The sequence below is a fragment of the Myxocyprinus asiaticus genome, chromosome 25 (assembly GCF_019703515.2).
Source record: "Myxocyprinus asiaticus isolate MX2 ecotype Aquarium Trade chromosome 25, UBuf_Myxa_2, whole genome shotgun sequence".
NCBI lineage: Eukaryota > Metazoa > Chordata > Actinopteri > Cypriniformes > Catostomidae > Myxocyprinus > Myxocyprinus asiaticus.
This window is the reverse complement of record NC_059368.1, coordinates 27,872,573-27,898,873: the sequence shown is the minus strand read 5'-3', so window position 1 is coordinate 27,898,873 and position 26,301 is coordinate 27,872,573. Positions and strand designations below refer to the sequence as shown.

The following is a 26,301-nucleotide window of genomic DNA, read 5'->3' as shown; positions in this document are numbered from 1 at the left end:
CTTGTGATTCGGGTGATTGCGCATAAAAATACATTCGCTGCCTCAGTCGTGCGCTCTGAGGTAACAGTAGCAGCGCTTCAGTCCGGGACAATCTTACTTCTGCTGCACCACATCCCACTGGACAGAGCAACAGTCACCGGGCTTTTCAAGAAGAGAGAGAACACTTCTAAAGGCTACAGGTATGATCACTCTGTATATATCAAATGCGGTGCACAATGTGGCGCTTGTGCTTGAACTCGGGAACCGATACTGAACGCGCAACACTCAATGGATCGTTTATTACATTCCATTAAAGCAAAATGGAGCAGAAATATTGCAGAATGAACACTCCACTGATCGTTCATTACAATTCATCAAGTATCAAACCACCAGAAATATTGTATTGATATTGGCACTTGTACTTAAGTAAAAAAAAAAAAAAAAAAAAAAAAAATGGACTACACAATTTGGACTAGATAAGTTACGTTATGTACGTTGAAGCACGTTTTTAAAGGACGAAACAGAAGGGGGGAAAACGATGAAAACTTTATATTGCTTAATCTCATTCAGGGAAATGTCCTGGTCATATTTAGTCCAACATCAAAACAAAAATGATAAAATTACATTTTTGCCTAAAGAAAATGAAGCATGCATTAAGGACCATTAAGAATTTGTATTATTTATTTATTTGGACACTTAAGCACATTGTACCCCCAAATTCTCATTACCGTAACTTGTCCGTTATTCCTCTATGTTTCGATGAGGATTCAAATGACCATAACGGAGGCGTTTTCTAACTTAATTACAGTACATAATGCTGTGCACATTGATTTTTTTTTTTATATCAAAATCAGCAAACATTAAATGCAGTAGGCTACCAAGGGAGTACTACTACAATGTTTAAATACTTTACAATGTTAATAATATCATTTTTGTCACATTGCAGTAATGAGAACATCATAATGGCCATTTTTTTGTGTTGCGGTAATGAGGAATTTGGGGTAAAATGTGCATAAGTGTCACAACTGTTATTTCTATATGCTATAGATTTAAATATAGGGGAGAGCGGGGACGGTTGCAACACTTTTTGCATTTCCTTCATTTTTTCAGAGACTGTTTGTATTGGAAAGCCAAAATTGTAATACATTAAACCCACATCTCTCAGCTACCCACCCACACTGCTGTAACATGCGTACATATGATAATATACATACAATTTATACTTGAATAGACAAAGTCAAATGTTGCAGCTGACCCCATAAGAGGGGACGATTGCAACAGTCCACAGGGACAGTTTCAACATTCATTAAAATGTAATAAAAATCATTCTTTAACATCATTTTGCAATTTCTTGATTTTATTTGTGCACAGACAGGGTCTTCACTAAGTTAAATTAATTGTCTAAAGACAAAGATTAGTAAAAGGAAAAACATATTTTCAAGTAACAAGTAACAACCATGTTTTGGTTCATTATTACAATAAATCTGAACTACAAAATATATTTTTTAATCAAAATCAAGACACTGAAATTCACTGAAATACTTTTGTGTACTTCTCTGAACTGATATGTGTGTGTGTGTGTGTGTGTACAGTTAAATTGGCTGTATTAAGACAAAGACTAGTAAAATGAAAAAACATATTTTCAAGTAACGAGTAACAACCATGTTTTGGTTAATTATTACGTTTTAGAGTAACTTACACAATGCTGGTTATGACAAGCTTTCACATCAATGTTGTCATAGCGGACAGTTGCAACAGCATGTTGCAACTGTCCCTACACTGACAGCCATGATAAAACATGCTATGCTAGCTTGACACAATAGCCTTGACACATGGTAGCTATGCTTTTTAGAAGCTAAGAAAACACTGATTAAAATGATATGACTTTATAATGCTTCACACAAACAGTTTAGACAGTATGACAAAAACTCTGAGCATGAAAAAAATTACTTTTTTACCTTAAAAAGTATTTTTTGCAGAAGGAATGGTCACATGTGGCTGCTTTCTTCCAGAAAGGAGGAGGGGCTAACTGAGCATGTACAGTATGAGTATCATCACTCTAGCTCATTCCTGATTGGAGAGATAAGCCATGTTGCAACTGCCCCATGTTGCAACTGTCCCCGCTCTCCCCTTAACATACAAACATACATACAAATATTCAGACAGACAGGCAGCCAGTTAGACAGACAGACATACAGACACACAGATAAATAGATACATATTTTATTTCCTTTGATTTCTGAGTGCCAGAGCATTTTCTTGACAGGTTTCATGGGAATCACCCTCATATTCTATAAACAATATTGAGTACTATATCAATTTCTAATACTATTACCATTATTATTACTGTTGTATTACTCTTGTTCATAAAAAGACCATCACTATCATTTTGACATGAACCCTCAAGCCCAGTGGAACTCAATTTAAATCTATGAATGGACTATTTATTTATAATGTTTAATTAATGCTTATACCAGGGGTGTTGCTAAGGTTGGAAGAGATAAGGCATGAATTTGGGAAAAGCGGTTAAATAAATAACTAGCAAGCTAGCCAACAAATCAGATTTAACTATAACTATGTCCAAATTTGTTCACTCATTCACTCATTCATTATTTCCTATATATTGAATGACAGTGAGTGCACATATCAGAAAGTAGTGAACAAAATGATTAAGTGAATTTGGACACTGACGTATAGGCTACACTGAGTGCCAGAGAAATGCAGAATAACTTCATCACATGTACTTTTATATTACATATACTTTACTTTGCAAAACAATAATAATAATAATAATAATAATAATAATGTTATATAATACAATACAATAATAATACAATAAATCTTAATTCTGTTTGTCATTTTTTTATGTATATGTTCATAACGACTTAATAAAAAATACATATGTTTAATAAAAAATACAAAATGCGTACATTATTTATTTATTTATTTATTTATTTATTATGTTTAAGGATCTTTAAACTCTGTTTCTGGGTGCAGAAATCAGACAGCCCTGGGCACATAGTACCCTCATGTGACCATAAAGCAGCACTTAAGGTATCATAACCTATCAACATTTGAATAATCCACAAAATTATGCATTTGCACTATGTGCAGTCTCCTGAGTTAAAATAATATCACCTGAACTCCTCAGATTAATGGCAAAATAATACTCCACAATAACCTAATCTATATAATTTCATCTGTATGAATAAATTATAAATTTTAAAATGTATTTGAATGATTTTGGCTCACTATATTGTATTATGTTATTTTAGTCAAGTAATGATTTGTCAAAAAGTAAAACAATACATTCAGCATGAAATTAAACATTGCAGGAATGAAAGAAGCTGTAAACTGGCATCTCTTGCGTGCTCTCTCTCTCTCTCTCTCTCTCTCCCAGCCAGTCAGTTCTCCCCGCGGTGGTTTATGGGCAATAAACCATCAGGAAGTGTACATCGGATGTACACTTGAAATCAGAGTGCATTGTGGGTAAGAATGAGTGAAAGAATGTGAATGAGTAGTTCACTCAGAATTCAGAAACTACTACAAAATGGCCAACACCCGAAATAGTGCACTATATAGTGCACGGGGGTACAGAAATTTCAGACATGGCTTCATGAATAAGTTAGCTTGCTGGCTTGCTCATTTCAAGTTGGAACAACTGATTCACCCAACACTAGGTAACGTTTCAGTAACTGATTTTGTCAGACTATTTTAAATGTAGATAAAATATTTCTAATTTCTAGTTCGTAAAATGTTGTTCCGTTATAACGTGCATGTATTTATATTTACATTTATAACATACAGTATTTTTTTGAATAGCTATAATTATTTCCCCCAAAATAGTGTCAAAGTTCGAACTATAAACTTACCAGGTCACATTGTAAACAATTATTAAGCATAGAAGACAGTCAAAAAATTCTTAATACAGCTGAACAGTGGATAGTACCTAGCTGGTTAAGCTTATTTACCCCATATACACCTGGTATTAAGATGCATTTCGGTTGGTCGAATCACAAGTGGTCAGCGCTAAATACAGGTCTAAACGGGGTCTAAAATATTTTGTGATCAGATCACAAAAAACACTCACGAAGGTAGTCAAAAATGCATGTGACCACAGGTGTAAACGCTAATCCATCCTTAATGCATCCTGGACAGCAGTGAAGCACCACCGCTCACCTGCCAATCAACCACTGTGGTACAACAAGAGTTTTAAACTTGGCCGGTTCTGTTAATAAATGCTTTAAAATAAAATAACCATCAGATCAGAAAATTAGAAAAAGCCGATATATACACAAGCACGAGAACTTCACGGACCTTCTTCAGTGTGTCCAATTTCTAAGATGCAGGGACACAGATGACAGGCACACACATCTGAAGCTCAGTTAATACAGGAAATACACTAAAATAAAGGATAATTCTTCTCGAAATGTTGTGTTTGTGCTTAGATTAAGGGTGTGTTCACACTTGGCAGGTTTGGTTCGATTAATACGAACTCTGTTGCGATTGCTCCGTTAGTACGATTCATTTGAACAAGTGTGAACGCTGCCATCCGAACCTTGGTGCGCACCAACAAGCGGACTGAGACCCCCTAAATAGTGTGTCTCGGTCCGCTTCCAAACGAACTCTGGTGCGGTTCGACTGATATATGAATGCAGCATGGACTAAAGACGTCTAAATGGACCAATAACAGGAAGTAATTTGCCTTTATTGACCTCAAGCTTACCTGGTTCTTCTCATCATAGGAGCTATATTGCCCATTACAGTTTGGTACAGGTGTCGGAACCGCCGTCACCCGTCCTTGCAGCATATCTTCATTTGTGTGTGCAACGGAGGAATTCCTGGCGCTGTTTTGACTCCTTTACACATTTTATTAGCTCTTCATTTGTTCTCAGCTGGTAAAAATACCACCATATATATATATATATTTATACATAAATTCAACGAGCACATTTAGCCCTGCAGCCAGCATTGTTGTTCGGCAAGTTCCCTCGCAAAATATACGTCATAAAAGCTGTCCAATCAGGTTGTGACTTTATGCCTTTTGTTTTGTACCTTTATGTTTGGTGTTAAAAAATGCCAGTGTGAATGCTAAGCGAACCAGGACTAAATGTATCATTTTCTTTTTTTGGTCTGGACCAAGAGGACCAAGAGAACCAAGAGAACCGAACTACAAGTGTGAACACACCATAAATTTAAATTGCATCTGGGAGAAACAGCACACGTTGTTTTCACGCTTTCTTTGTTTTTTCTGAGTTTGTTGCACTTTAATATCATGCAGTAACACACAGACATAGTGATTGATGTATGTCTTCATTAAATCAGAGACCCTCCCCTCGAAATCCGAACACAAGTGGTCACAGGAGATGCATTTAGGCGACCAGGTATAAACAGCGATGTGTCTCGCCTGGCCACATGAGATCGGATCACCCAAGACGCATCTTAATACAAGGTGTAAACGGGGTCATTACCTCATCAGCTCTTTGAAAGAATGACATTTTGATGAAACCTGCCGAGTGACAACAGTCTATTGTCCGGAAAAAGTAGTGTTCAACAGCTGGCTATAAATGCGAGGGCTTTAAAACCCAGCCAAGCCAACGCCTCTGCCAAACGGTCGTTTCTGCAGTGAACTGAATGAATGTGCCAGCAGGAATCTACAATGGCCAGCACCCACTGGTTTTGCAAAGTCATAAATATTTAATTTGTGAAGTGAAATGTGTAAATCTTCAAAAAAGTCAAGGTCAAGGGCTTGGGACAATACATCAGGAAGACACCCACCCTCGCGACGCCACTGGTTTATACATACAGTAGATGCAACTGCATGATTCCTATTGTTCATTTTCACGTAATTGCTTTTAGCATATTTATTAATTCATTCATCGATTTTTTTCCAACTTGCGTGTAATGCTGTGTTTTTGTTCCTTGATATGACTTGTTTCGTCATCAAGCTCTGGCATTTGCTGTTGTGTTTTTCTCAACAGTATCTTATTTGATAGATGTTTTTTGACATATTGAATGGACTTTTTCCATGTTTTGCGAGTAGTTTGTGATGTTAATGTTAAGGTATCCTCAGTGAGGTTTTGCTATTGATTTAAGCTGTAGCTCCAGTCAGTTCAGTACCTATATAATTTGAGTAAGACTTTCCATGCCACCAGGAAAGGGATGAACTCTGGCTTTGGACCCAGTCATATTAAATTATTCAGATACCAGCTCCATTTTTCATCCAGTGAGCCATGCACTGCAACACTTTAATTGATTGAGGTGTAGAAAAGAATGTTTATAAATTCACATCCATTTACTCTACCAGTAGCTAGAGGTTTAGAGTCTTTGTGTGGCCGCCTACAAAGCCAGTCTTCCACAGCGCTTTGTCTTACTATAAATGGCACCAAGCACATGCACGGCCCTTTGATCCCTCACTCAAGCCCTTTTGTCTTTGCTGCTCACTATCACTGATGAAAAAGCCTGTATTCTAACAAGGTTCTGGGTGCCCATAGAGTAAGCTGCATTTGTACTAGTCACCATCAACATAATAGCAAACATGAATAATCAGTCTGTTTTCAACCAACATTAAAGGGAGAGAACATAAACAGGCTTAGTTTCCTTATCTGTCTGCCATCCTGCATCTGTGTGGTACTAATTAATGTGAATGGTGCTTTTTGTAAAAAGTTTATTTATTGATTGATTTTTCATGGTCAGGCTTTGAACTGTTGTGATCTTTGGTATCAGTGCCAAAGATCATTGGGTCTGTTTTATCAGGCATGTATAGTGGTCAGACAGTTTATTTGCTTACCACTTCATTTTAACTGCCCTTTGATTCTTTTTCTTTTAAATTACTGCTTATTGCTACTTGCTTTCATCTGCTCACCCACCAGTTTTTCTGAATCCCCTGCCCTTTGATTCAATTGAGCCACCCAGTTCCCAAATAGAATCAAGGGTAAGCTACAATAGTAATGAGAGTATAATATTCTCCAAGAGACCACAGTTTTTTGTTTTGTTTTTTATTTTAGAGGAAAAAAGTGACTGTTCTGAAGTTAAGAACTCTCTCGTTTCATCTGTCACCTGTGTGGCTTTAAAGATTGGCTGATACTTATTACATAAGAAACACCACATAGCCTGGATATTGATTTTATCCATGCAAATGATTGGTTGATAGTATGTCTGTCTGTCATCAGATTAAAAAGCTGGTTATAGACTGCTCTCTATGAGAGAGCCTTGTGCAATATAGTGAATGGGAGTTTTGCATGTTTGCATGCACCTTTTTGGTTTAAAGGGATAGTTTACCCCAAGATTACAATTCTGTCATCATTTTCGACCCTTTTGTCATCCCAAAGCTCTATGACTTTCTTTCTTCTGTGGAACATATAGACCATTTCAAGTACTATTCGTCGGTTTAAGGAAGTGACGTATTTATCCCTTGAAGACATCAAACTCATTCAAAACAACAGCACGAGGTGCTTCATTAATAATGACTTTAACACGTTTTACGTTAAAAACGTTAATATGATTGTCATAAAATGCCATTATTAAAATATGGACCATGTTGTTCGGTGGCTGGATGATCTCTGGATGCATTGCCATGTACTAATGGAAATTAAAGTGTTTCGATTGCCGAAAGAGCAACAACTGCTACAGTGAAGCGAGACGGCTGGATATGTGTAGTACTAACAACTGTAGCACACATCTTATCTCTGGTAGGTGAACAAAATTTATGCCAACTAACTGTAAGTTTGAGAGGTAGAGCTCTTAAAGTGACTATAGATCTCTCCCATTATAATGAATAAAGCTGCGCAAGTCATTAACTTACATTTAGTACAGTAATTTAGCAGATGCTTTTATCCTAAATGACATACAAATGAGGAACATAACACACAATTTGCCACATAAGTCACCAATATCTGCAGCAGTACCGCCACTCCCTATACGCATATTATGCAGACTGCCTAGGCCACCAACACCCTAAGGGGGCACCATCTTACCCTAGGGGGAACCAGAAACTTCACCGGCTTCTCTTCCACGCACGTTATACGTTATTCAAGGACCCAATAACAGTCGCGGCACACAGACGATCGCCTTGCAACTCACATCACGTCAGATTATCACCTCACTTCAAGACTAGTGCCTTTCGGATTCCCTTGTTACTGTTCTGATTCCCTTGTTATTGTTTACATCCTTGAAATGGTCTATAGCAGAATGTCCAAGTTGCTCTCTTACATGCAATAAAAGTGGATGGTGACTATGGGCTGTCAAGCTTAAAAAAAGGACATAAAGCACTGCAATTTCATAAAAGGTTAGTAAAAGTAGACTATAGAAAGTAGTCGACTAGAATATTTCTTTCTGGGTGCACTATTCCTTTAATTTCTTGATTTTTTGCTGTAAGTTTATGTAGCAGAATAATAACTTTAAACATAATGAGACTAAACACAAGCTGTTACATTCTTTTTTGCATCTCTGTACCAGCATTAAATGGCACATGGAAAAACGCAATGTTTTTATCAAACAAACTCCATGTGGTGATGCCACTTGTGCATGTTTTCATGTGAAAGAGCCATTTTAGTCACCCAGCCTTCGTCATTCACACAGGATGGAGTGCATATGGGCCATGAGGAGAGCTGAGGAGCCACCAGAACCACCAGCTGCTCCACATCACATTTCACATGAATCATGCGGCAGTTGACATTGATTATGCAAGCCTCACGGCAAAATCTTTGCAGTAAATAGTTAATTAGTTACTAATTTGCATGTGCAAAGGAAACTTGATATTTTTAGGTTTGTTTCACACATCCTGCATCTGTAGAGTGTGAGCGGTGCACATTCATTTCGGGACCCATATTAATATTCATTTCGAGAGCAGAAGTTTTGCCACTGAGCCTATTTTGGCCATGAGGCACATGCTGAACACTCTGTTAATCTATTTATCAACACAATCTTTTGAAATATAAGCTTTTATAAAGCAACATAAAATACATATATCTACCCAGGCAATGTTTGAAAAAAAAATATGTCTTTCAGGCTTGATGCAAGTTCAACACATAGTGACAAACAGCACTTTCTGTTCAGTAAGAAAGTCGTTTGGCAGTTTGGGTTCCTTTCTGACAGAATGGAATTCTTAGTGCCTGCAAAGCCTTCTCTGCTGGCTAACATGCCAAATAAAATAGAAAGTTTTCATCCTTTCATTCTCATTCACCTTTTTGCCTATTTATTTTTAATCGCTTTCCACTCTTAATTCATCTACAAATGAATAGGGGGAAAAAAAAGTTTATTCAATCAGAATGTATACCTCGATGCTTACAAGCAAAGCGTGAAGACTGTTTCACATCACATGCCGAAGTCGAGCTCCTTGGCCGAAACAGCATGTGAGTCTGAGCTCCACCCCTTCAGGCCTTCAGAATTTTCACTGAATCCCTCAACAGTGCAAATGAACAGGCATCTAATGTCCGACAGTCAGATTCATCAGCCAATCAGATTGATTTATTTGTTCTTGGTAGGTGTAGTCTTTTAGATGTCACAGTTGAGGCCTTGTAGCTGGCCTTCAGTGACGCAATCACGCATTGAGTGATGTACTGTACATAATTAAAAAGTGAAGAGCGCAAGATCAAGCTGACAGAGTCGGCTGTCATCACTGCCACTATCGCCAATGAGAAAGAGATCCTTATGGATTTAAAAACCTGAGATGTTCTGCATGATCGTGTGATTGCTTAATTTATTAAACAGGAAAGGACGGCTGATTTTCACTTCTAGTAAATTGGTAAGTGCTTTTTGCACTATTATAGCAACATCAACTTATTTCAAGTTTTGAAATAAAAAGTGGTTGTGTAACCTGAGGAAACAAAATCTTTTGCAAGCTGCATTTAAATCACAAATATTATTAGATAGCTTTTTCCAGGTATTATAGAACTCCTTGGTAGATTCATATAAGAAATTATACTATTTGAATGCCAGTTTGGGAGACATATACAACTCTTATTTAATCACGTATTTCAAAAAACAGTCGTGCTGCAGTTAAAATTAGGCTGGCTTGAGCATTCAGCATCTTTTCAACTTTTGGCTTTCGTGCATAGACGTGTTTTTAAAATGTCAAATGGTGATATTATTTGGCTGCGACGTAATGTATGATGTCCATAGAGTGTCTTCTTCATTGTGAAACAGTGTTTTCTTAATGGCGTGAATCGCACTGAAGGCCTAGACTTAAAATGCATGGGTCACCACTGCATTCAGTAAATGAATTACCATTAGGATGGTAATTAATTACAATTTGAATATGATCCCTCTCCTCATGTATATTAGATTTCATAACAATCAAATGTGTAATAATTATCAATGCCCCACCTCAGGGCCGGAGTGGGATTCATATTCAGTCCGGGATGTCATGTCCAAGTCAGCCCACACCCAAAAGGGGGTTGGAGGTGAAGATGATAACAATAAAACAAGATCACAGCAAAAATATACAATATATGTAATTACTTGAAAATTATTTAAGCTCTCCATGTCATTATACCACATACAGCATTCACTACGATTTTCACTTTGTCATAAGACATCATTGTATGTGTTGTAAAAATAAGTGAATGTTAAAGGGATATTTGATTATTTCTTCACCCTCATGCCATCCCAGATGTGTATGACTTTCTTCTGCAGAATATGAATGAAGATGTTTAGAAAAACTGTTGGTCCATTCAATGCAAGTAAATGAGAAGCGGTGAGAAACAGATCAATAATTAAGTCATTTTTTACTATAAATCTCCACTTTCACTTTCATAAGCACTCTTCTCTCTTAAGAGTTCTTCTTCTGTTTTTGGTGATTTACATAAGCATATCGCCCCCTACTGGGCAGGGAGGAGAATTTATAATAATAAAAAAAATTAAATATTGATCTGTTTGTCACCCACACCTATCATATCGCTTCTGAAGACCTAGATTAAACCACTGGAGTTGTATGGATTACTTTTATGCAGCATTTATGTGATTTTTGTACCTTCTGAGTTCTGATCACCATTCACTTGCATTGAAAGGACCAACAGAACTGAGAAATTCTTCTAAAAAGCTTAATTTGTGCTCAGCAGAAGACAGAAAGTCATACACATCTGGGATGGCATGAGGGTGAATAAATGATGAGAGAAATTTGTGGGTAAACTAAGTTTATTTTAAAGACTATCTTGGCACATAATGACACTATAGAACTGTAAATGTTTATAACTCTTTCAAGATGTACAGGCTCACACTTTAAATGGTCAGTGCTTTGTATTTTAGATAATTAAAATAGCAACAGATCCAGTGAAACAATGAAGGTTGAGTGGTTGTTTTTACATTTTTACATGCCATTCAAAAACGTGCCATTTTACAATGATAAGAGTGAAATAAATGACTACAAATAACACATTTGTACTTTTCTTTTACTTGGAATGTAAATGTTCAGGACAAAGGCAAATGCTTACTGTCTCTTTAAGAGGGTTTTATCGCATGATACAACATTGAAGGCACTCTGTGCAGTTTGTTTCGTTGAGTTTAATCTTTTGCGAGCTGTAAAGTCCCATTATTTTCGTACCGTGTCGTGCTGTTGCATCTGTATTCATTTACTTTATGTATTCTGTTATTTTTTGACAAAAAATAAGTTTGCTATTATCATTCTGCACTGCTAGGGAAGAGGATTTCAGAGATTAATTGATTGAGATTGTGAGACTGCAGTCAGTATTAAACTTGTGATGATCTTGTACCTGAAGCACGTTCATCCATTTAGCTATTAGTAACCTATCTGTTCTCGATGGATCTTCCGTGATCCTTCCCGCGCTGTCAAGTGAAGCACATCAGTTCGTCTCTCACAGGCTACTGTCTCATTTGTTTAGGTGTGAGATGATAAAATACAGACTGCGTCCGCTATAATACGGAACGCAATTCTGATCCTTTAAATATCGGATGTTACTGACTGTTGGCAATTGTTATGTGACATATGATGAAAGTTTGTCAATCAACATGTGGGCCTAACCGGCCCAATTTTTGACCGGCCCAGCGGGAATTCTCCCGATCTTCCCGATTGCCACTCCAGCCCTGCCCCACCCTACTTTTTAATTGTTTGGTCAGTATTAAAGGAAATGTATAATGTAGCAACCCAGAAATTACTTTATTTTCTCCAGCCACAGCTCTGTGATGCAACAGAAACACTGGTAACAGTGAAAAAAATTTTTTAACCTTCAATTGTGCTTCATATGGTAACAGCTAAATTAACTGATTTTATTAAATATGATATTAAATATTATTTAACATCACTGATTTAACCTGAATACATTAGGTTACATCCACAAATCTAAGGGTTCTAAGGGTTAGATCATGTAGAAATTGCTTCATAGGATAAAAATTGATATACCACTATTTACCGTGTACAAAATGTGCCTGTTGTTGACGTGTCACAGATTTAGGATGTGTGAAACATCCTTACAGCAATGACAGAATACAGCAAATTTGTATACCTATGACAACCATAAATTAGAGTAAAGTCTGACTCACTAAAAGAAACCAGCCTTTTCAATCCTGAACATTTTTAAATGTTCACCCTGAAGACCAAAGATTTATTGGTTCTATAAACTAGAACACAGTTTTAATGTGTGTTTATTTTTTAACGTGGGCCCAAAATGTCATCATTTGAGATATTGCTCACGACTGGATGCTCAGCACAATTCAATTTTCATCTTCTCAATGAGTTTCACATTAAGAATGAATCAGAGAACAGCCTTGATGTTATTGCAACCCACTGCATGAATCCTTGCTCTTGATTTTAGCCAATGAGTGTGAAAGAAATTTCCTTCGAAAATGGTCGAAGAGCTGATTTGAATAACAAACAATGTACAGACTTGTTCTGCATTTAATCATGGTAGGTGTTGGCTGGATGCTTTTCATAGATGAGAAAATGACCCAGCTGTGGTTATTGCAGGTGGCTCATCTGAATCTGTCTCTCCCACATTCATAGGCAAATGAGTGGGCTCAGCGACACTGTGCCTATTTGAGTGTAAATTCTTTTCCTTCTGACTTGTTGTAGGTTTAAGTGTATCACTGGCCAGTATGACGGAGGTGATAAACACCTGTGACTCTGCAATGGGAGACTACAGTGTGAGCGGTGCATCTGAGGAACAGAACATCTCTTTTCAGGTGAGTTTACGTTTTTCAGGATGGACTGGCTATATAGACGCTCTCTTAGAGATTCAGATGAATGTGGTTATTCGAGCCGTAGGAACAGGGCTGTTACAATACATCAACAATTGGTTATATTTAAAGTCACAGAGACTATTTACACTTAGCCAAATAAATGAATCTCTGTGAAACGAATATATATCTGATCTAATATTAACTATGCTGTGCTATTAAAGGAATAGTTAAACAAAAAATTTAAATTCTCCCATCATTTACGGTACTTACCCTCATGCCACCCCAAACTTGTATGACTTTGTTTCTTCTGCAGAACACAACGAAGATATTTTAAAGAATGTTTCAGGTGTTTTTGTCCATGCAAGGAAAGTCAGTCGGGTCCAAAACTTTCAAGCTCCAAAAAGCACATAAAGGCAGCATCAAAGTAATCTATACCACACAAATGGTTCAATAAATATCTTCTGAAGTGATATACTTGCTTTTGGTGAGAAACAGATCATATTTAAGTCCTCTTGACAAAATAAATCTTGACATCCGGCCCAATCGGAAATGCAACTTTCAAGGAGGTGATGCTATTACGCTGCATGTGGTTGCCAGTTTCTAGTGTTTTACATCAACATTTTGGCCACCACGGTATATTTTGAAAGTATCCCAAAAACCCTGTGAATCATTTTAACTCGCGTCTGTTTTTTTAAAATAGCCCAACTGGCCATGGAAACTGCAAACTCTGACTTTATTTTGTTTCTCACCCAAAGCTATCATATCACTTCAGAAGACATGAGCTGTGTCCCAAATGACACACTATACACTATGCACTTACAAAATAAACTATGTACTCAGCCATGAAGTTTATGAATTTTCAAAGTGTAGTATCGTCCCAAATGGAACACTGAAATTTTTTTCACTATACGGAAGCATTCACGGTTTTACTGATGGAATGACGTTTCAAGCGCACATGATGTGTTGCCGCTAGCTTTAGCGCGTTAACCTACCTCAGTTTAACACTTTTATCTTAAACAACGTACATATTCACACAGCTTGGGGTGATGGTAAAGCATTCAGCTAACATTTGTAAGGTGCTGTATCCACTGAAGTTTTGCTAGCTGCAGCATTCTTCATTATTTACAGTTGTTTTGTCAGACCAGCAGCGCAGCCAGTTAACTTCACCCCTTCCGCTATGTACAGCAAGCTGCGTGCTCTGAGCGCATGAAGTATCCAACATTCCACAATCCATTTTGATGGTTGAAAAAGTGCATCATCCGGGTACTTAAAGTACACTTTTTTTTTTATTGCTGCATTTTCAGTGTTAACTTACTAACCAGAGTTGGAGCCAGGATAATTTACCCGAGGTGGCATTTTAAATTTCGAAGGGGGCACAGATTTGCCACTTTGCCATAAGATTTAACATTGCTGAAAATTATGCTTCATTACCCCCCCCAAAATGATACATCACCAAACATTTGAAATAAAATCTATTAAAATGAAAAAGCTTTCAGAGTTACAATTTCTTGTATGCTCATTTTCTCACTTTCCTAATAATTAATCATTTAAAAATAAGCACGATGCAAATGTTAATTAAAACATTTACAGTAAATACATTTATGGAGAACTATAACATTCCATCGAAATAAACTGGATTGAGGCCTGCCAAGTTCACTCGGCGGCCATCTTTGGAACACTCCCGGGGAGCTATTTTTCTATGTAAACAAGCGGCATGCCAGTGCAGCTCCTATCTACTTGAATGGGGAAAGACCTAAATCTCCAAAACAAAACAAAGTTCAGTTTAGGAGAAGTAAAGTTTACGTGCATGGCCCAAACAACCAGATGCATTTACATCAAGTTGTGTCTTGACCACCTCCTGAGAGGTTATCAGATTCCACTTAGCTATCAAATCTGTAAAAAATGCATGAAGTGACAAAGTGTAAAACCCCCCACAGTTATGCACACAAGTACAGCATACATTATGCCAGATGTTCTCTTTGGTTAACTGGTAAATGACTGCTATTGATCTCTGTGGACAGGATCTATTTCTGATTTTTCCTCCATCATTCCATTCTGATTGGCATCCCTTTTATTTCGCTCACATCACTACAAAAAGCCAAGCAGATGCCTGCTCGTTCATGAGGCCTGGATGAATTTACATTCCTCACAAACACTCGAGAGAGAATCCAAAGGTCACACTCTTTTCAGGAAATGATCATCATTACCCTTTCTGTACCACAGGATGAGCAGTGCCATTCTATGAAAGCTGAATTAATCCTGTGTGAATCTATCATTCACTCAGTCATGTTAGCTAGCAGTGGGCTCTTTCTAAGCTGTGTTAACCAATATGCCAAATGCAGCCCCTTTTCCACTGTTGGTACAGATGTTCTGAGACCATTCAACAGTGATGGGTCATGAGGACATTTTCCAGGGATGCTGATGTTCAAATCAATAAAAAAAATTGCAGCAGGTTGTATTACCTTATTTTTTCCCCCTGGTAATTATGCTCCTATACACAGATGATCTCTCCCTGATATCTTAAAATAATCTTATTGATACTTGTAATTAACGATGCATTATAATTTTTCACCAATCTAACACTTGTCTATATAGTAACCGAATAGAACAAATCACAGTGCCATTTACAGACTATGAACAACTAAAACATTTTTAAACAAATGGAGAGTGCCATCTAACATCTATTCACCTACAGTAAGCGTAGAGGAATCCTCCTCCACTCTGTCACAATATATTTGAGGTAGGACCCAAGATGCAGGATGGCAATGAAAGGTGCTTTACTGAAATGAAACAAAACCAACAAAATACAAACAAAACACACGAGGGAGAAACAAAACCAAAGCAAAGCAAAAATAGAACAGAAAACAAACCGACTAAGAAAACTGAACTAAACAGAAAACAAAACTCACAAGGGAGAAGCAAAACAACAAGACAAAAGGAACAAAGAACGGACTGACAGGAGAACTGGATTTGAGAAGAACAATATGACCAGACTGGAGACTGGAAAAAACACAACGATCTGATGGGGAAAACAAGACAAAGGAGAGAATATAAAGAGGAAGGGAAGACTGAACACCGGTGCTGCCAATAATCACAAGCAGCGCAAATCAGCGCTGCCATGACAACGCTGATTGCACTGCTGAGCAGCACCTGTGGGAAATACAAGGGAAGAAGGAAAACAAAAGCACATGGACAACCTGAGAGAGATGTGGAGGAAACTGTCACAATCCTGCCACAAAACAAATAAAACCAGACCAAATTGGCAGGATCATGACAGTAACCCCCCAAGGGACGACTCCCAGGCGTCCCATGAACAAGACAAAAGACAAGACAATGGGAAGGGAGGGTGGGGGAAACAGGTGGATGGCACTACAATACACAGAACAGACAAGGAAAAGAAACAAAAGTCCAAACAAACAAAAAACTAAAAGGTAAGTTCCAGGGCAGAACAGACCAGGGTGGCACAGGTGGGACAGACCAGGGTGGCACTGGCATGACAGACTAGGGTGGCACTGGCAGGCCGAACCAGGACGGCACCGGCGAGATGGACCAGGGAGGTGCCGGCAGGATGGACCAGGGTGGCACCGGCAGGTGGAACCCGGACAAAGCCCACATGACAGCCCAAGGTGGGGCTGGTGGGATGGTCCAGGATGGGATTGGCAGGATTGCCCAAGTTGGAAAACCTAGACTAGGCTTGGCAACTTGACTAGGCCAGCAGGCTTGTCTGGGGTGAGCAGGCTGGAACTGATGGGGCTGCATGACTTGGTTTGGCTGCTTTACTTGGCCTAACAGTTTGATTAGGTGTGATGGATTTGCTTGACTTGACTAGGTTGCTTGACTTGACTGAGCGAGGACAGACGGCCCCAGAATAAACCAGGAATGGCCGCCGCCTCCAGGCGGTCAGCAGCATGCTTCCTCTGGCCTGCCAAAAAAATTATCTTAAGGATGGTCTCATCAATACCCCATCTGGAGGCCTCTTCGGCCAACTCCTCAGCAAAGACGTTGATGGGACGACCGTGCTGAAAGCAGGCCAAGGGTTCGGGCAACCGGGCAAGGCATTGGGAGACCCGATTCCTCAAGGGCCGGAGCTGGGTTCAATAAAACACCCCTCATGCCTCCGCTGGGTCCAAAGTTTGGTCAGATCGTTCTGTCACAATATATCTGAGGTAGGACCCAAGATGCAGGATGGCAATGAAACGTGCTTTATTGAAACAAAACAAAACCAGCAATACAAACAAAACTCATGAGGGAGAAACAAAACCAAAGCAAAAATAGAACAGAAAACAAACCAACTAAGAAAACTGAACCAAATAGAAAACAAAACTCTCACAACGAAATGACAGGAGAACCAGACAAGATAAGAACAACACGACCGGACTGGAGACTAGAACAGAACACAACAATCTGATGGGGAAGACAAGACAAAGAGGAAGATTGAACATAGGTGCTGCCAATAATCACAAGCAGTGCGAATCAGCGTTGACATGACAACTGCTGTGCACTGCTGAGCAGCACTGTAGGGAAACAAAAGCACATGGACAACCTGAGAGAGAGGTGGAGGAAACTGTCACAATCCTCCCACATAACGAATAAAATGACACACTCCTCATGATCCTGACGTTCATAATTTGCTAAAATTTGATTTGATATTTTGGCTAAATTTGAAAAACCTATTGCGTTAACCACAAGCAGGCTTGATGATGCACTAAAGTGACACTGAAAGTGAATTTTCTTGGAACCTGATTTCACCCAATACACAACGGTTTTATAAAGTTGAAGTGTGTAATACTTTCTCATATCCCAGCTTAATATGTGGACAGACAGCTATAAGCAAGCCATTTTTTTGTTGATTTCCACAAAAAGTGTAAACACTGGCTCTGTGGAGGGGCTATCTTTTTTCCGACCAATGGAAGACGGTGGGAGTGTTTAGGAAACCAATATGAAAATAGTCATAATTTTTACGATTCCGTTTGATTATGCTAGTGGCACAGAAATTACACACTTTACATATAAATAACAAAAAGAGTACCTCTGCTCCTCATTCTCTAGAATTTACTGCTTTAAAGGGGTAAAAAATTACAATTCTGTCATCATTTACTCACCCTCATTTTTTTCCAGTTTTGTTCAAAACCAGAATAACTTTCTTTTCTCCATCAAACACAAAAAGAAAATGTTAGGCAGAATGTTAGCTTCAGTAACCATTCACTTTAACTGCATCTGCAACTGCATTACTCCATACAATGAAAGTTAATTGTTACTAGTGATGTCCAATTCTTGAACGAATCGTTCTTTTGAGCTGATTTTTAGCAAGTGACCGGTCGAGTCAGTTCACAAAATCGTACTGAATCGAACTTTAGTTCCAAGTTGATGACGCAAGATGCACAGCTGAAACTGGAATTACTATGCAGCATGTCGAACTGTCCGACTCAGAAAGAACTGATTCCGATCCCACTGACTGTCGAAGTTTTCCGGGGATTACAAAGGACTTGCTATGTGTTGAGATGTTAATGGCAGAGAATAAAACATTTATAAACCTACAGATATTTGTTTCTGTGTTATTTCTGAATTACTTAAAAAATATTTGCAAATGAAGGTCTCAAGACTTAAGCGGCATTTTTACTCGATGTTATTCATTCAAAATAATAATAATATATTTGTTTTCTAGTTGTGTTTGTATTTTCTAATTAGATTTAATGAATTGTGATGGACATCTTCAAGAAATCTGAATTTCATTAACTTAGGCCCTATGTATCAGCAACAACATACTAAAACAACGCTAAATGCAGATGACTAGTAGCCTGAGACCAAGTTCGAAATAAACTTGTTGGACTTATACAGGCTAGGTTGCTCTTACGAGTTATTAGACCGGTTGTTGAACCAAAGAACCTGTTCAAAATGAATTAATCAAACCTACAGGCAGAATCGAAGTCAGCTTTTCTGTCATGTATGATTAAAAAAGAACCAAATGAGCCAGTCCAAACAACTGTCGAAGATTGCCGAGGATTAGCGAGGAGTCGGTAAAAACATGTACAAACTTTTCAGTCGAGAGATGTAAATGAATTGTACTATTGTTTATTGTGCATGCAGATTATATTTTAAGATGTAATAAGCTGAATCGTGGTTTCTTGTGAGTTAATTAAGAGTAGTTTATTTACACTATATGCATTAGACACGTAGAACATATCCGCGCTTGTGCATCAGTGTCTGTATTGGGTGCTTTAGGTGCAAAACTTTAGGAAACTTATCCAAGGTGTAGTAAATAGTTGTCAGTTGTATTCAACATGCAGGATCACAGAATGAAACACTGATGACAATAAACACCCTTATTATTATAACTTAATTAAATACAAGGTAATAATCAGCAATATGCATTCACATATGGCTTTATTTGAATGTTTCATTTGAATACCATGACACCGGGTTGTTAGAATTACATACTAGTGTTGTCATTATGTGATGATGTAAAAAAAGTACCGCTGAATAGTTTTTTTTTAACCGGTTCATTGAAATGAACCATCCAAAAGAACCGTTTTGCGGAAATGAATTGGACTTCCCAACACTATTGGTGACTTAGATTGTCATTCTGCCTAACATCATCTTTTGTGTTCCACAGAAGAAAGCATGTCATGTAGGTTTGGAACAATATGAGGGTAAATAAATAATGACAGAATTTTAATTTTTGGGTGAGCTGAGCTATACTTTTAAGCTAATTGTAAACTAGATAATATTTTGAAAAGTCACGGATACAGGTCGCTTGCTCTCGAATATATCAGTGAGCAATGATTTAGGAAGCTTTTTTATCAATCTGTTTCATGAAAACAGTATGGACATTAATATCAGACACATACATTTTACCATACTGCATACTTGAATGTCATGTAATGCGACCTCTCATGGCCCCCTTGTTCCAGATTTTCCCAGATTCCCAGGAACGGTTCCCAAAGCTTTCCAAACGCTTGCCGTCCATCATGGTGGAGCCCACTGAGAGTGGGGAGGTAGAGAGCGGGGAACTGCGCTGGCCTCCTGATGATCTGAGCCCTACAGATGACCCAAGAGACAAACAGGCCCAGCCTGCAAGTAAGCTCTATCTCTTAGTCTATTGTACTTTAGATAACTTGTAGATCACTTGATGTGTCAAGTCCTTTAAAGGGATAGTTCACCCAAAATTACCAATTCTCTTATAATTTACTCACCCCCATGTCATCCAAGATGTGTATGACTTTCTCTCTGCTGCAGAACACAAATGAGGATTTTTAAAAGAATATTTCAGCTCTGTAGGTCCATACAATGCATACCATACAATTCCATACAATGTGAATGGTGACCAGAACTTTGAATCTCCAAAAATCGCATAAAGTTAGCATAAAAGTGTTACAAACCACCCGGCTCAAGGCAGAGTAACATGAAGGGGAGGCCACACAAGTATAAGATTTAACATAAAATATAAATGTTTATTAATAATAAAAAACAAAAAAGCAAATCCAGGTGCTGGTGAGGGGAGGCAAAAACTCTGGGGAGAAGGGCCTTTTTATAAGCCTGCTCAATCCAGGACTCATCAGGTAACTCATTGCACCCATTCCTAGATTCCACCCTGGAAATGAGACAATGCCATCTGGTAATAGCTTCCACACCCAGGGCCGTAACAAAAGTAATCCACAAGACTCCAATGGTTAAATCCATGTCTTCAGAAGAAATTTGATAGGTATGGGTGAGGAAAAAGATCAATATTTAAGAGTTTTTTAATTATAAATCTCCACCTGTGACCAGCCCGAACAGTAGGTGGCAATATGAATGTGAATTTCCAAAAATGAAAAGAAGAAGAATGTGGAACTGAAAGTGAAAGTGGAGATTTATAGTAAAAAAGGACTTAAATATTGATATGTTTCTCATCCACACCTATAATAGTGTTTCTGAATACATGGATTTAATTACTAGAGTCTTATGGATTACTTTTATGATGACTTTATGTGATTTTTGGAGATTCAAAGTTCTGGTCACTATTCACTTGCATTGTATGGACCTAAAGAGTTGAAAAAAATCTTCTAAAATTTTTAATTTGTGTTCTGCAGAGAAAAGAGAGTCTTACACAAATGGGATGGCAAGAGGGTGAGTAAATGATGAGAGAATTTTCATTTTTGGGTGAACTATCCCTTTAACTCAACGTGTAGTTGTTTTTAATGTCCATATTGCCGTATCAGATTTAAAGGAATAATTCACCTAAAAATTAGAATACTGACATTTACTCACCCTCATATCATTCCAAACCCGTATGAGAGAAGTTTAGCAAAATGAAAGCCTTTTGTTTTCCATGGAAGAAAGTCCTATGAGTTTGGAACGACATTAGGGTAAGTAAATAATGACAGAACTATCATTTTTGGGTGAACTATCCCTTTAAGGAAATAAAAAAATATATAGGGATGCTTGAATATATGGTCTCTATTTCAGGTGACAAGCCCACAGAAGAGGTCGGTAGGGGGATGGAAAACTAATGGGCAATGTTTGGCACCAATCCAGCCAATCACTGAATGTCTTCATAATGGACTGGACTGAATGGGAGACTCCACCAGTTAGGTCTGCCTATCATCCCCACTAGAGCCACCCACCTGTTGACCTCCACTCCCCTAGTGGAGTCAAGGCCTGAGAGACTCTCTTACCTGAACTAGCTCACGTGCCAAACTCTAGTGGTAGTCAGCTGCTGTGATTGAGTTGTAAATTATCTCCAATAACTTCGTAATCCATGATACCCATTAGAACTCATCTATGCCTGGTAAATTATTGATTGGCATTAACTTATATATTTATTTGCTTTGGACCAAAGTCTTTCATTCTTTCCCAACAGAAGTACAAATCTTCGTGATCTTTAAGGGATAGTTCACCCAACAATAAAAATTCTGTCACCATGAACTCACTCTTATGCTGTTCTAAACCCATTTGACTTTCTTTTTCCTGTGGAACACGAAAGGAGAATGTTAGGCAGAATATTAGCCTCAGTCACCATTTACGTTCATTGTATGAAAAAAAAGATAAAGTGGATGGTGAAGGAGGCTAACATTCTGCTAACATTTCCTTTTGCATTTCATGGATGAAAGATAGTTGTTTGGGTTTGAAACAAAATGAGGGTGAGTGAACCATGACAAATGTATTCATTTTGTGGTGATCTATCCCTTTAATTTAAAGTAATATATCCAACATACATTAAGAGAAAATTAATTTCAAATAGTACAGATTTAAATGAACTACAGTGCAGTGTAAATGGCTCCTTCCCCAATGTAGCTTTCAAATGCTATGTACATTAGATAACATCTTTCAGTGTGTTTTCACAACTGTTCACACATTCTGCTGTCAAACAAACAGAAATAGGAAGTCTTTTTTTAACATGCTTTCCATTTGCACATATTCTTTGCTATTTGCATAAATTCTCTGTTTAGCACAAGCTGCTGATTTTGACGAGTGTTCGCCAGAGCTGCTGTAAATGTGGCTTCCTCTGCCTTAGACATTGATCCCTGTAGTTACACCATTTCTGTCATAATTTAAATTGCATAACTGTTTTATGTACATTTGGACTCTCATTATTTTACCCTCATATGTATCTGTCACCCTCCTAAGGCAAAACACTTTGGTGCTTGGGAGTCTGTTATCTATTACAAATCTACTGCCCTTCTTTTGATGTTTGAGTATAAGTCCAAAAATATGAATAATCTGTCCTGGGGGATGAAAATGAGTATGAATGCAGCACAGAATCATTTAGCATTAAAGTCAGTTATTTCTACATGTGTGCACTGATGATCCATTAAAAGATCAAGAATCTAACCTTGACATATCAGTGACTTCCTGGGCAAATATTAGGTCTCAGCCAAAGGCACTCAGTTGATTACTGTGTTGACACAAGCAATGAGTTTGGTTATTGTAGCCCAACAGCAGCTGCGGCTCTGTGCACTTCAAGTTTTCCAGCTCTGCCAGTTGTACTCAAAATAGTGCTTTCATCACAGTGCCTCGTGTGAATGTGAGAAAAATCCTTAACAGACAAAGCCTGCTGTTTTAAAGGAATAGTTCAGCTGAAAGAAATGCTTTCATTTTTTACACACCCTCATACTGTTCCAAACGTTTACGACTTTCTTACATCTGTGGAACGCAAAAGGTGGAGAATATCCTAGGCCACTATTTTCCATATAATGAAAATTAGTACTTGGGCTGTCAAAATGTTTTAAAATTACAATTTTCTCCACTAACGGTTAGGTTTAGGGTTTGGGTTAGGGAATAGAGTTTATAAAAAATGCATTCCTGTTGACTGTACACATCATTTACAAATACAACTTGCTTTTGGCACCGCCTTCTGGACTTTCACCCAGAAACTGGTCAACAACACTTACAGTTTCAGCCACTGGGGGCAGTGATTAAAATTTCGGTAAGCACAGACCGATTTCAACAGCACAACTTTCGACCAACTGTCACCAGATTCACAGTGTGATTAGTCTGGTTCATGAGAGAAGTCGTGATTCATGAACAAATAGGTTTTTTTTTTTTTTTAGTCTGATCCAGTTTTTGATCTGGTTGCAATGGTAAACAGCCCACCAGAGAGGAAGATTATCTGTGAATAATGACTTAATTTTGGTCTGTTTCTCACACACAGCTGCCTTAGATTATTGCATTTAAGTCATTTGGATGAACTTCAAGATACTTTTTTGGTGCTTTTTTTCTGGACAGTCCCAGTTCTCATTCACTTTCATTACATGGCAAAGAGTGACCAGGATATTCTTTAAAATCCACCTTTTATGTTCTACATACAAAAACAAAGAGAAACAAAAAAAGTCATAGAGTTTGGAACAACATGAGTGAATAATTTAAATTTTTGGGTTTCATATGTTATTCCTTTACCAATGCATTACATGTCTGAAAATAATCTGTTTAAATTAATTGGTTCTCTTGGACTGGATTGGTTTATTCAAACATTTTCCCAAAATGCATAGCTCTGCTTTTTCCAGGGCTCACCTTTACTGCCTCCTCTCTAAATGAAGGAGAGAAACAACTATGTTCAGGTAGAGAGAAATGTCACTTTGGGTTTGTGCTCTTCAGTGGAGACTCACCCTGGACTGACCACTAAAAGCACATCGGCAGTGTGAAAAGGTGGCTCTTGGGAAATGAGACACTGCCAAGCCATCTACAATGAGAGTGGTGACCTGACAGGCCGGAGGTTTTTCACTCATTTTCTGCCATAGAATGCTACTGGCAGTGTGACCTTGTTTGTAGCTTCAGCTTCCGAAAATATACAAGCCACTCTCAAAGGAAACTGAATATACTGAAGCTTGCTCTAGCGAGAGCTATTACTGTTTCTAGTCACGGAAGCTGCTGGTATGAGTCGACTCTGATTTATGAGTGTTCCTACGCATGCTCATGCCCACACACACAAGAAAATACACAACTACACACTCACTGAACCCCACACACTTGAACAATCTTAAAGGTTTTATTCAGAGCTCTGTAAATAATGAGGGTTGGAACTGTAGGTGGACCAAACATGTCATCTTATTTTGAAGAATATAGCTTTCTTTATCATTGGTGTATTGCTGTGAGAGTTTCTGAATCCAAATGGATTTAAAAGGTTATGTGTTCCTCTATTGTTCGATCCTGATATAAAGCCTCCATTAGTTCGTAAATTAGTATATAAGAACTAAGTATTTCATGCTCTTCTGGTTCATTCTTTCAAATTGATACAGCCCCTTTTACTGTGATAAAAAAAAGAGTTTGAAACCCACGCCACTGTGGTCCACTGCTCTGCTTCATAATATGTCAATCAGCGCTGACAGCAGGATGTAAGACATGTGGGTAGTTGACATGAAATACTTTTGGAAATTTGACATGTCCTGTGGTCTGACATGCCATACCATTTTGCCTATTTCATATTTATTATGCAGGCAGCTTTGAGCTCATATTAAAGGGATATGCTCCCTCATGTCTACTAACCCTCATGTAGTTCTAAACCCATTAGGGCTGGGCGACATACCAGTAGACACGATAAATTGGTAGAAATTTTACAACTTTTTCATTTTGGAATATTGTCTTATTTCCTTTGTTTCATTACTTGGAGAAGATGTTGAGTTTCTTGAGGAAAGTTTATAACAATCATATTACTAGTCAACAACATCAGACTGAAATGTGGCATAATGTGAAAATTAGCATTATGGTAAGGTTGATTTAAAACCAAATTATTATTATTTATTTATTAACTTTGACTATGTTTGTCAAGTTCCAAATAAAGAGAAAATTATATGAGAGGAAGTAGTTTTCATTTATAAAGTATTTAATTCACTGACTGGATTATTCAAAAAGGCATTACTATATGGTTATTTAATATATAAACCAATTTGTATTGATGTTTTTATTTTTTTTTAAAACTTAACTATATTGTGATATATACAGTGTTATTGTGAAATAAAATTATTCATATCGTTATATAAAATTTTGGTCATATGGCCCACCCCTTAAACCCATATGACTTTCTTTCTTTAACGGAACACAGAGAAGAAATTTTAATGAATATTCTGGTTTGTCTTTTCAATATAATGGCTGTTGAGAGTGATTAACTTTAAAGTAAAACAAAAGGACCCAAAAGTATCATAAAAGTTGTCCATGCAACTCATGCGTGATATTCCAAGTCTTCTGAAGGCATATGACAAGGTTTGGTGAGAAACAACCCAAAATGTACACCATTTTTCAGTAAAAATCTTGACATTCATTGCGCATTCATGACTGCATAAGAGAAACTTGTTTACAGTGAGTGTTCATCCATGAACTAAACACAGTTCTCTTGCAATATTCATGAACATTTTTTATTTTGTGTTCCGTAAAAGGAAGAAATTAATATGGGTTTGGAACAACATGAGGGTGAGTGAATTATGATAGAATTTTTATTTTTGGGTGAACTACTCCTTAAATTGAGAGACTTCATGGAATATTTGCATTTGTCTCGCCACAGGACCATTTAAAATTAACTAGTAAAAATAGTGAGAAACACTTTAAAAATCCTGATAACAGCACCTAAAATATACAATTAACCTTATACATTCATATAAATGTTAATCTAAAATCTCAATAAAAAATGTCAAAGGACTCTATATGCATCAACTACCCATGTACTGGCACCCAGACGCATGGCATCTACCTTTTATAAAGTGAGCACTACAAACCTGC

At 37.7% G+C, this 26,301-nt stretch overlaps 1 protein-coding gene across 1 annotated transcript; it reads left to right on the top strand.

The window, feature by feature from the left end:
• Positions 1 to 25,383, top strand: LOC127416540 (protein LBH-like). Its single transcript, XM_051655988.1, has 4 exons — positions 1 to 179; positions 13,007 to 13,116; positions 20,025 to 20,190; positions 21,559 to 25,383. Exons 2-4 carry the CDS (start codon positions 13,030 to 13,032, stop codon positions 21,600 to 21,602), a joined length of 297 nt encoding a protein of 98 aa, XP_051511948.1. The 5' UTR covers positions 1 to 179; positions 13,007 to 13,029; the 3' UTR covers positions 21,603 to 25,383.
• The last annotated feature ends 918 nt before the right edge of the window (positions 25,384 to 26,301 follow it).

Bases quoted from the DNA above. Each gene is read 5' to 3' on its own strand.
- LOC127416540 (XM_051655988.1), top strand. From the start codon at position 13,030: ATGACGGAGGTGATAAACACCTGTGACTCTGCAATGGGAGACTACAGT. The intron at 13,117-20,024 runs GTGAGTTTACGT...CCCTTGTTCCAG, and splicing joins AACAGAACATCTCTTTTCAG to ATTTTCCCAGATTCCCAGGA. The intron at 20,191-21,558 runs GTAAGCTCTATC...TCTCTATTTCAG, and splicing joins CAAACAGGCCCAGCCTGCAA to GTGACAAGCCCACAGAAGAG.